We start from the raw sequence: 12,836 nt of genomic DNA, 5'->3' as shown, positions 1-12,836 counted from the left end.
TAATTTGGCAATGGCAAGGTCTTAAAAAAACAGCCAATTTTGGGTTTTTATCTGATAACTTTCTTTGAATTTAACAAGGGCACAATATTTCAATATTTTGTTTCTCTTTCATCCCTCAGTGAAGTAGTGAAACACACAAAACCTACAGGTTGTCCTTTGGATGTTGTTCCAGCTAAGGTGCTGAAGGAGGTTTTTAATACTGTTGGACGGGTGCCCTAACTTTTATTAACAAGTGTGTTAGCTTAGGGTCGGTTCCAACTGCTTTTAAACATGCTGTAGTTTGACCCCTTCTTAAAAAACCTCACCTTGACTCATCAGTTTTATCCAATTTTAGACCTGTGTCTCATCTGCCATTTCTGCCTAAGGTTTTAGAAAAGGCTGTTTTTATACAGTTAGTTATTTTTAGAAAACAGTCATATATTTGAAAAATTCAAATCCGGATTTAGATCTTGACACATCACTGAGTTGGCACTTTTGAAAGTGGGGAGGTGATGGTCTAGTAGTTAAGCGTTGGGCTTGAGACCAGAGGATCCTCGGTTCAAATCCCATCCTGACTGGAAAATCATTAAGGGCCCTTGGGCAAGGTTCTTAATACCCTAGTTGCTCCCAGTGTGTAGTGGGCGCCTTGCATGGCAGCAGCCTGACATTGGGGTGAATGTGGGGCATTGATGTGTAAAGCGATTTGAGCATCTGGTGCAGATGTAAAAGCGCTATTTAAATGCAGTCCATTTATCATATACCATAACGGCATCACTTTCTCGGTGGATGCAGGGAATTCTGCTGTGCTGGTCCTGTTGGACCTCACAGCAGCCTTTGGTACTGTGGATCATACAGTACTTGTTTCCCAGTAGAATATTTTATTGGCATTCAAGGTACTGCGCTTAAGTGGTTTAGATCATATTTGGCCGAAGGTTTTCTGTTATGATTGGTGACCTCTCCTCATCGGCTGCTTCCCTGTGTTGTGGAGTCACACAGGGTTCTATTCTTGGGCCCATTATTTTTTCTTTGTAGATTTTGCCATTGGGGTCAGTTATAGCTCAGCACAACCTATCCTTTCATTGCTACAACAAATGATCTGCAGATCTATCTGCCTGTGAGGACTAGTGGAAGCGATGATTTGTTATCATTATTTATTGTATTCATGATGTAAAGCTGTGGCTGTCCCAAAACGTTCTTTATCTGAATGATGGTAAAACTGAGACCATTGTGTTTGGACATTCTGGTATGCTGAATGCGGTAACGCCAAACTTTGGTGCTCTCAATAATTATGTAAAACCAGCTGTCAAGAGTTTGGGAGTGATATTTGACAGCTGGTTGAGGTTTGAGCAACAAACATAAACTCTGTTGTCAGAGCAAGTTTTTTCCAGCTTTCTCTTCTGGCTAAAGCATTTCCTCAGTAGATGTGATCTTGAGACGGCCATGCATGCTTTCATCAGCTCTAGACTTGATTACTGTAATGCACTTTATACTGATATTAACCAGTCTTCTCTTGCACGACTCCAGTTGGTGCAAAATGCTGCTGCTTGTCTTTTAACAAAGGGTCATTCCATGTGAATCACTGACTTGGGATTCTCCTGATTTATTTAAAGAAGTACCCACATATGTTTGATGAACACATGCAAAAAATATTTCTGCTTAATTCCAAGTAGTTTTTTAGATAGAATTTTTTTAATCAGGGTACCCCAATCCTATTTTACACTCGTGAATGCAGTTTGATCTTTTTTCCCCCATTTTTAAAAGGCATTATTTCAGCTAAAAAATGCAGATATAAAGTTCAAATTTGGAATAGCCCTATTTTGGCACCCCAGATACAGTAGTCAATTTCAAAAATGGGATACAGAGCTAATTTTTCATTGGTGGCATCACAAAAATGGCAGTTTTGTCCATTCTTGCAAAAAATTGCAAAATTTCAAAGGCCTGTACTAAAGAAGGGATTCAATGGATATCTTAATATTGTAGAATACACATATCTGGGGTAGTTATGTGTGTAAAACCTTGTGGTCATAACTTGAAGGGTTTTTGAATTATTGACTCTTGAAAATCGAACATGATCGTAGAATGTCAAAAATTGGCCTCCAGTCTCTTTATGATTTGACCATGTGGGCAAGTGCTCAGCCACTTCATAATTTTTTTTTTTGTGGAGAGCATATTGATATACCAACTTTATGTCAAATTTTTTTTATGTAGCTCAAACGCCTTCATAGTGAAAAAGATTTGCAAAGTAGGGTACCATACCATGGCGTGAACCAATTTTGAACCTGTATTTGCATATTCAGAAAGCAATATATCAGCTCTGAATGGAAGCGTAAAGCTCAAATTTTTATTTACAATATTTGGCACCCCAAAATAATGGATCAGCTTTGAAAGACAGACTGAGCTTAATTTTTTCTTTCATGGCATCATAAAATTAGCAATTCAGTCATCACGCAATTTTGTTAGAAAGTTTGAAGAGCTGTAAATTACTGACATTATCCTGCTTAACTGTACAGTTTGAATTGCTGTAGCCTAACAATAAAATTCATATAAACTGCCCTTTCATTGCTATTGTATAAACAGTATAACAATATCAGTGTGAAATTGCAAAACCACTTGGCACATATTCTTTCGTCCATCTGTCTTTGAAACTTCCCTTGCCTTTTGTTAACCTCTGATTTGACCCATCCATTCTCTTTCATGTATATTTTTTTTCCTGGGAATGTGTTATCTAAGGTTTTAAATAAAGTAGTGCATTGCCCGTACGGGCTGTAGATTGGGTAGTGTTTATAAAATAGGTAGCTGCATTTTTAAAGGGTGGTAATAAAGCAAAGTTTCTATAATGAGTATGACTAGCGTGTGAGTCCAGAATGTTTTTAGAACCCTAGACCTCAACAGTTTTTAGAAGAGCTACTCAACCCTTTTATTTCCTGTTAATTCTGTAATTTTTTAAATGTTAATTTACTGTCTTAATGTATTTATAAATTGTTTATGATCTTATCATATACACACTATTGTTTATTATTTTATTATTACTTCTATTTTTTCATTTGATTTTTAAGTGAACCACAATGGAAAGAAGTGTTTTCACTTTCTTGTGTCATCCATGTATTTTTAACGTATTTACAGTTATGTACTTATTAAATAAAATCACGCATGCACGCATGCTTTTAATATATTTACGGTCCCCTGCTGGAATGGCATGTGAGTCCAGAATGTAATTATCACTATCCATTGTTCAGTGTTGTTAGCTTATATCTGTAGTTTCTCCAAAGATATTAGTCCTATCAAGGTTCTGTTTTGGTGGCATTCATCCTTGACCCAAATTACATAAGCATACCAAGCAGCAAACGGCAGGTCTCCCCAGTTTGTCCATAATCGAAGTTGCATGCACAGGTTTTTGTCTTTTCTGCTTTCTGCCGCAAGCAGGTGCTTTTATTTTTAAACACCCACAGATGTGGCAGAAGACATCAAATGCGCTACACTTCCCACTCTTACAGCAACATGGCACTTAATTAAACTGACTAAACCAATTGAACTACAAAAACACAATAAATCAATAACACTAACAATACTGTTGAAGTAACATGAAGAAAAATAACATGTAAAACCCCAAAACTCTGAACTCTCATGGTGCATGTTGCTAGCTAATATCGCTAATTTTTCCAAAAATATTAGTCCTATCAACTTTCCATTTTCACCGCGTTCATCCTTGACCCAAAATACATCAGCATAAATGATCAAAGCCATATACATGCATGCATATGCACGCACGCAGAGGTCACTTGGCTATTATAATATAGATAAAAGCAATACAATACAAAAATTTACTTTTTTTTTTCTAATCTGATATTTAACTTGCTCTTGTCGTTATGGGGTTGCAAACTGTATACTTTTATATCTTGTGTATATACACTGCATGCATTAATAACATCATCATCTCTCTGTTATATCCTCAGATTTTCTGTTTAAATTCCTGGTGATTGGAAATGCTGGAACAGGCAAATCCTGTCTACTGCACCAGTTCATAGAGAAGAGATGTAAGTCGGAGTGATTTTTGCACATCATTCATTAGTGACTGCTTGTTTGTTTTGCTTGTTTCAATTAATCTGTCCCATATTGCACTTGACTTAGTGCACTTGTCACCGACCTGCTCTTGGAAATAACCCTGCTACACATTTCATATTCCATTCTGTTTTGCCCATCACCAATTATTTAAGTCTGGTGTGAGCACACCAAGCTGAAATAATTAGCTGTAAGTGGAGTAGACAAAGAGGAAAACATGTAGGACGGGCCATTTCCAGAAGCAGGGTTGGTGAAGACTGCATTAGTGTAATAATTCATAAATACAAGCTACAAGTGAAAGTACTGTCTGTGTTGTCTTTCCACATCATGTTGTAAATGATGCAGTGTTTTGCAGCTTCTGTATAATAATGTAATTGTAATTAATGCTGCATTGCAACTTGTGTCATAGTAAGTGTTGGAACAAAACATACATTAACACATGAACATTTTATGTGTGTGTGTGAATGGCATCGAGGGAGTTTGGAAAGATCACAATGGCTGGACTCTCAGAACCTGAGATTGGCCAGCTTGTGGTGGGTGGAGAGGAACTACCTACTTTTGGTGTAGTCTCTCCATTGGTTGGTATACTGTAGCACTTAATGTAGTGTACAGATTCTATTAGAAGCTGTCAGATGTTACTCTTTGCACAGAGCGAAGTATGAGGCTCAGACTTTGGTATTAGTTGGATGGCTTGTGTGTTGTCCTGGTGTACACTACAATAGCCAGGAGTAACATCTCATTGCTGGGTACAAAGTTTCAGCCCCCAAGGATCTAGTAACTACAGTGAATTCAGAATGCATTTACGTATTAATTTTTTCCCTTAAAATTCTACTCACAACACCCCATAATAACAACATAATTTTTTTGTTGCAAATTTATTTAAAAATAAACTCAGAAATCACCTGTATATAAGTATTCACACTCTTTGCTCAATACTTTGTTGAAGCACCTTTGGCAGCAATTACAGCCTCATGTCTTCTTGAATATGATGCCACAAGCTTGGCGCACCTATCTTTGGGCAGTTTTGCCTATTCCTCTTTGCTGCACCTCTCAATCATCAGGTTGGATGGGGAGCGTCAGTGCACAGCCATTTTCTGAGCTCTCCAGAGATGTTCAGTTGGATTCAGGTCTGGGCTCTGGCTGGCTGAGCCTCTCAAAGGCATTCATAGAGTTGTCCTGAAGCCACTTCTTTGATATCTTGGCTGTGTGCTTAGGGCTATTGTCCTGTTGAAAGATGAACAGTCACCTTATTCTGAGATCAAGAGCGTTCTGGAGCAGGTTTTCTTCCAGGATGTCTCTGCAGGGTTCTCAGTCGGATTTTTTTTCTCAGCGTAATGGGATAGGAAAAATCACCTTAAGAAGCTGAAGGTTCGGGGAGTGTTTAGACTTCTACGCCATGGAAGCTTTTGCTTTATGAGCTTATAAAGGTCCTTCTTTGGTGTTTTTTTTTTTTACTTCAAAATGTAGAGTAATCAGAAATTAATCTTGAAGTTTAAAAAACATTTGTAAGGATTTTCTACAGTAAACTGCTGTGTATAAATTAGCTTCTGTGCAGTGACACACATTTCTACACTCTTGCATGTTTTGCTCTGATGCCTCTTTCTTTTGGCTTTAAAGTAAGGCTGTAACAAATATTAAAAAACAAACAAAAAAAAAAACCGAAGGCTTTGCTTAACAAAATTTGGCCCTAAAATGCAGGCAACAGTGTTTCAGAGAGATATAAATGTAAATTGTTACTTTGGTCACGGCCTCCCTTATGATACTCACGCCTGGAGTGCTGCTGCAATGCTGTGCTTGGACTGGAACGCTGAGACTCGCTGGGATAAGTTCTCCCTGAGGGAATGGAGGACGTCTCATTTTTGGGAAAAGCAGCTTTGGTCGGTTGTAGTTTGTCTGTCTGTTTGAGAATTTTGTTTCTCATGGTCTGAGAGTCCTTCAGGTGCCTTTTGGCAAACTCCAGGTGGGCCGCCATGTGCCTTTTACAACCCCAATTCCAAGCCACATTCTGCATGTGTTACAACAGCGTGGCTTCATAGTAAGAGTGCGGGTACTAGACTGGCCTGCCTGCAGTCCAGACCTGTCGCCCATTGAAAATGTGGCACATTATGAAGCGCAAAATACGACAACGGAGACCCCGGACTGTTGAACAACTGAAGTTGTACATCAAGCAAGAATGGGAAAGAATTCCACCTACAATGCTTCAACAATTAGTGTCCCCAGTTCCCAAACACTTATTGAGTGTTGTTAGAAGGAAAGGTGATGTAACACAGTGGTAAACATACCACTGTCCCAGCTTTTTTGAAACGTGTTGCAGGCATCCATTTCAAACTGAGCAAATATTTGCCACAAAACAATAAAGTTTATCAGTTTGAACACTAAATATCTTGTCTTTGTGGTGTATTCAGTTGAATATATGTTGAAGAGGATTTGCAAATCATTGTATTCTGTTTTTATTTACATTTTACACAACATCCCAACTTTATTGGAATTGGGGTTGTAATTAGAAGTGGCTTCCATCTGGCCACTCTACCTTACAGCTGATTGGTGGATTGCTGCAGAGATGGTTGTCTTTCTGGAAGGTTCTCCTCTCTCCACAGAGTTGCTTGGTTTGTGTCCTGGCATGCACTGTCGTTTGTGGGACCTTCTATGTAGACAGGTGCCTCTCCAAATCATGTCCAATGAACTAAAGTTACCCTAGGTGGACTCCAATTAAGTTGTAGAAACGTCTCAAGGATCATCAGTGGAAACAGGATGCACCTGAGTTCAATTTTGAGCTTCATGGCAAAGGCTGTGAAAGGCTTTTTAAATAAATTTGCAAAAAAAAAAAAAACCCAAAAAAAACCCAACAACAAAATGAGGTATTGGGGAGGGGGGAATTTCATCCATTTTGGAATAAGGCTGTAACATAAACTGGAAAAAGTGAAGCACTGTGAATGCTTTCTGGATCCACTGTATGGTGAAATGGCTCAACAATACTTGACCTTGCAAAAAGAAAGGTACTATGTGTTGCTGGATCATGGGTGCAGGATCCAGAGTCGCACCACTGGACATGTTCCACCAGTCCTGGTGGTGTAACTGAGATCCTGTTATGTTCAGTTCTGCCAACAGTTCAAACAACAGGATTAGGACCCAAAATGCATGGGGGCAGTTGCCAAAATGTAACTGCTTTGTTGAAGAAATGCAGAGTTCAATTGGAGGAAGAGAGAACAATGGGTCAGGTGACACCAACTAGTGGGGAGAATTTACTAAGACACAGGTACAGACAAAGCAAGTACTACAACTCGGAGGACCAGAGGTACAGCTTGATATTTGTAATCATCTGGCAATGCTTGGAAGGAAATCTGTTTAATAAGTAGCCTGGTGATAGAGGTGCAGGTGTGACAGCTGCCACAGGTGTCCATAATTAGCAATCACTTGTCCACAGTGTCACTGGCAGGAGCAGAGGAGGAGAGAGAGGGGGAAAGAGAGACAGACAACACCAAAGCACAAAGGAACTCAACAGATCCTTCGTGTTTTTGTGGGAAGAGACTCCTGCAGAACTTTAGGGCCTACAATGGTGTCTAATCTGTGAACTCTGACCACATACATGTAGCTTCTCTAGAAACATTCTGCTGGATAGCTGTTTGACAAAGTGAGCTATGATTGCACTGAGCGTAGACAAGGAGGCATTTGTCAGAGGAATCTAAACAGGTGACACACTGCTCGCATGACCCTTAGCCTGCTTGGAGAGGAAGCAAAGCACTGTATTCCCCCAAAACTACACCTCTTCTGACTGCAGTCACAGCAAGTGAGGACATGATTCTGTTGAAATATTCTGATGTACTGTCCCATTGCACCAGCTACTTTGAGGAGTTATGTAAAGCCGATCCTCCTGCCAAAGTCTTCGACATCTCAGGTGCCAGCAGTTGCTTTTTCCATGGGGGAGAGATAGTAGCTTTCATCCCAACTGACTGGAAGAAAGGACTTTTTTTTTTTATCTCTGGAAAGGAAAGGGTGATCACCAGGATTGTAATAGCTGCAGGGTTGTTCCACCGCTCTATGTACATAGAGAGATATTTACAAGGGTCATTGTCATTAGGATTCATGTGCCAGCTGCATGCCACTCAGTGACCAGCTCAGTCTAGTTTCACACTCAGTGACCAGCTCAGTCTAGTTTCACACTCAGTGACCAGCTCAGTCTAGTTTCACACTCAGTTAAGTATCAATTTCACCAGGGTTTCTTTGTGATCTATAGTGACTTTAGCAAAATGTTTGATTTGGTGGATCGGCTGCAATTTGTGGGAGCCCTATTAATAGCTGGACATCATAGCTGGCCTAAACACAGGTATTTTGAATGGAGACAGAGTCTCTGACTTTTTTGAATCAAATTTTGGCATTTGTCAGGGATGTGTTCTAGCTGTTACTCTGTTCAGTGCTTGCTTGTGTAGCAGATATGATTATATAATGCTACAGGGAAAAAAGGAAATGGAAAAAATTTAATAGAACTGGTAGGCCAATATCAGAAGTTATAGACTCGACTCTGGGAGGTGCGATGCAATGAATAAAGAGAGTGACAAATACCTTCTTTTAGTGGCTGTTGCCTTATTATTGAGAGTTCAAGAATATATTTACAATTCTGCAGATATTATACTAACAAACATTGAATAGTTCAGACATGTTACCCAGGTTTCACACAGCTCTTTCATTACAAAGTGCACTGGTGTTATAGTTCATTCGTAGATCACAAAATATCTTCCACCACAATATCAATCAACAGCAATACAAAATAAAGTTCACTGCATTTTCCAATAAATCCACCATTCTGACAGTAAAGTGCATTTCTTTCTAAAAGTCCATAAGCACCAGTTTTAATTTGTGCAAAATCGCAAGAGTCCAGAGCACAGAATTTGTGCAAAAGTAATAATTCATATGCGCGGTACAATTCAACGCAGTCTTCAAGGTTGTGCAATAAAAACCCGCACAAATGAGAGGGGGAGAGGTTAGGCCATCCAGCCTCCTGCCGCACTGATGGATTGGAAAAGTTCTTTAAGTTGTTGCTATTTCAGGTTCGGGCTCAGCTCGCCATCATGGGGTACCCAAAAGGACCTGGCCTACATGTAAACAACAGGACCACAGATCACTAAACAAATACTACTAGCTAGCTTCTTCACAAATGTCATTCCAGTTCAGTGTACACATTCACAACATCTCCATTAATAAAAGAAAAATGCATAGTAAAGTAACAACATGTAAACATTCAGAGATTTAGCCGATGCGGCTTGTAAACACATCCTATAAACTTTGGCTACAGTTAGTATTAAAATACACCGCTTTGAATGGGCGCAGCTAACGCCCAGCTAGGCAACATGCTAACCATAGCACCAACAAACAGACTCACCAATTCCTCTCAGAGATCCCTCACAGCGAAACCCGATGTTCTAGAGGCAGATATAGTCCGAGGCCTGAAAGAGGCATGTAACTTAATAAAAATGTACAAAATAATTTAAATAAGATTAAAAATTACCGAAGCATACCTGTTGGAGCCATACGCTAACTTCCTCTCCCCGCATCTGCAGTGGGAGGAAGCGGAGGACTTACATACTCAACTGAAGCGCATGATTGGCTGTACGCAGTACGTGCGTGATGACGTTACATGACAGACACATTTTAGGTCACCCACACAAAAAAAATGAAATTCATTTATATTTATAATAAATATTTTTCCTGTGGGTTACATTTGCAATGAGTGTTTGGTCGGACTGCGACTTGGGTGCATTTGTTGGTGAGGGAAGGTTGGTGATGACGCTGTAAATCCATGAATTCCCTGATTGCAAGGCTTGAGAAGATGAGTTAGGAATCAGTATGTCTGGGTTTGTGATTTGTCCTTGATCAAGACTAAAATCAGACTTTCAATGCATTCCTAGATTCAGCCATTTTCACACTTATTTTTTTTTTTTAAATGTGTTTATAAAATATTTGGATGAAGCTAACCACATTGTATATTTTTTCCTCTGCATTTATGAATGATAGAGAATGAATAAAGTCCAAACAGTAATTTAGTTAAAATAATGTAATTTATTATTATTTTTGTTTCATTGTGTTTTTTTTACAGTTAAGGATGAATCTAACCACACTATTGGTGTGGAATTTGGGTCAAAGATCATCAGTGTGGTCAACAAAATGGTCAAACTACAGATTTGGGACACTGCAGGACAAGAAAGGTTCAGGTAAGAATAACATTGAAAGAGCCAAGGGGGAAAAACCCTGAAGTATTTAGTCGCATAACTTGTTTACTTTGTTTTATCTCCACACACCTGGGAAGTATTGACCTAACTGTTAGTGAAATAACTTGGGACAGTGAATTATCCTAATGCTAAGTTGTCATTGAGCAAGGTCCTTATTCCCCAAGTTGGTCCTGGTGTAACAATATAACTCCCCCCCCTGGATATCCTAGGATATCCCCCCCACAGAAAGACAACAGCACTGATTAAAGCTTACCTGAACCTTGACAAGGCCCAATCAGGATAGAGCAACCCTTTAAACTCTATTTCTCATGGATGTCTTATGGTCCCAGAGAAAGCACAGTTTGATTGACAGTGAATGATATTCTTTCTGTATCCAACTATAGCTATCTGCATTATTAGTATTTCCGATTCTACTCTATTCCTATTCTGTTCAGTCATACTGTACATATATATGGACCTGATTGACACCCTGAAATATTATAGAACATCTGTCCATGATGGGGTGGGGGGTAAGATGTCCCCCCCCCCCCCCCCAATATCTATAATTCTGTACAATGTATCACTAAATTCAGCCCAACATAACTTTGGCAGTATTAAATGATGATGTAGCAACCCAGGCCAGGATATCTTATTCCCCACCACATCCTTACGTGGGAAGGTCAGATAATACATGACCAGGGAAAAATTATAGATGTGAATTGAGAGAATTTACACAAATGAGGGGTCAGTCACTTCATAATGGAGGATCTTGCTTCTATAGCCAACCTTTGTGTATCCACAAGTAGATATGTGTTCAAGATGGGAAGAGGTTTTCTATCAAATGGCTTACAATCAGTCCAGGGCAAGACCGCATCATCGAGACCTCTAGTATCAATGTTGTTTTCCACTGTATAAATCTAGATAGGATGAAATGGGTGAGAATTCTGCAGCAAACTTGCTTTGTAGGGGGGGGCAGAGATATCCTAGGACAACTTACCCCCGGGAGAAGATATCCTGGGGTGAAGGTAAATTGGGACACCGGTGTGAAGCAGAGCAATGTACAAAGCATCTATGTAATTTTTTGAGCATGTGGATGAAAGGGTGAATGTCAGTCATCATTGCAGCATTCCCATTCACGCATTGGAGTGCCTGAATCATGCTCAAAAATGAAATGCACATGAAATTATAATGCTGTTTGCGTGCATGCACACAGATATGTACGAGCATAATTGCATCCCATCCACAATAATCTAATTGTAGGTCACAATAGTCATTAAGGTGTAAAATATTAAGTACATCCTCTGAAATTTGAATGTTTTTAAAACTACATTTTTCCTTGCACACTAATTTGCACTGCAGTCTCATGTTGTACAGTTGTGAGACCCATTTCAGCCACATTTGCTCCACTATCATTTGGAAAAAAAAATGTTGATGAATCAGTCAGAGCATATTCTGGGTATGTTCAATAAACGTGTTGAGACTCCAGCCACTGTACTCTCACTGTCTGCTTGCAGAAAAGGAGTTTTCTGTCGCTCCTTTCCAGTATGGCGGTGCATAAAGACGCGCTCGGTAGACGTATTTGCCAAAGGTGCAGTGCACAAAAAATATAATGCAATGCTAAAATACCCACACCCATATGAGCATTGTCTTCTTTATAATTTGCAGTTGTTTAAATAATTACTAAGTTGCAATTGTCTTATGTACATGTTCAATAAAGCCGCTCAATCAGTCATAAACAACATATGTCTTAACGGCATTTGCAGGAGGTTGTATGTGTGTGTCTTGGCGTGCACGCTGACATCCACAAAATGTCTCGTAAATCACTCCAGAGGTATTATTGGGTTACAAAAACAGCTTTTTCAGTTTTAAAAGTGTTTGTTTCGCTAGCTTGTACATAATATATGACAAAGAGGTTATTTACACACAAATGAAATGGAGTTTTACAGTTAGCTAGACCAGCCTGTGACGTCGCCATGCTAACGTCTGTGAGACGTTAGCATGGCTGCCAGCAACCGCGTGCATGTTATGTGCATGAGAAGTGGAGATGGACAGTTAACCTGGACGTGGAAATGTCCTCCCGCTGGCTATCAGTCTGTGAGGAGTGGACAGTGGACATGTCCTCTGAAGTGGAAGCTTGGCTCGCCTGTTCTTCCGTGGTTTTGAAGCTTCACTGTGATGAATAAAATCTATCAATCCAGATATGTACTGTTAAAAGGATTTGTCGCCCTGAGGTGTAGAATTGCAGAGGCTTATTGTACAGTAGCGCACTGTTGTGTAGATTTACAAACAGTTGCGGTGTGTTGTGTAGACTTGCTTAAAAACTGCATACTTTCTGCATCAAGTGTTATATTCTGAAAAAATTAAACATGTTTAATTTCTTGCATCCTCCTCGTATAGCTCTCAGCATACTGCTGCATAGGGGAGCAAAAACTCAGCGTAGAGCTGTTTAAAGTGGGCGTAGAGCTGCTTAACCCGGTGCAATACGCAACTCTACGTTTGTGCCGGTGTTGCTGACTGAACAGTTCCCACTAAAAATCGGTCCCCCTGATGACACGGTTTACGGATTAACACCTCGTTTCTGCTTCAAACTGCACA

At 39.7% G+C, this 12,836-nt stretch overlaps 1 protein-coding gene across 1 annotated transcript in view; it reads left to right on the top strand.

Moving 5' to 3' along the window:
- Positions 1–12,836, top strand: part of rab4a (RAB4a, member RAS oncogene family) — a 33,584-nt gene that overhangs the window by 5,554 nt on the left and 15,194 nt on the right. Inside the window, exons 2-3 of the mRNA XM_034187571.1 lie at positions 3,933–4,013; positions 10,130–10,244. Coding sequence (XP_034043462.1) covers positions 3,933–4,013; positions 10,130–10,244 — 196 coding nt within the window. The remainder of the gene's footprint in view (positions 1–3,932; positions 4,014–10,129; positions 10,245–12,836) is intronic.

This window comes from Thalassophryne amazonica, chromosome 2, assembly GCF_902500255.1.
Source record: "Thalassophryne amazonica chromosome 2, fThaAma1.1, whole genome shotgun sequence".
Taxonomy (NCBI): Eukaryota; Metazoa; Chordata; class Actinopteri; order Batrachoidiformes; family Batrachoididae; genus Thalassophryne; species Thalassophryne amazonica.
This window is presented reverse-complemented; position numbering and strand designations above follow the sequence as displayed.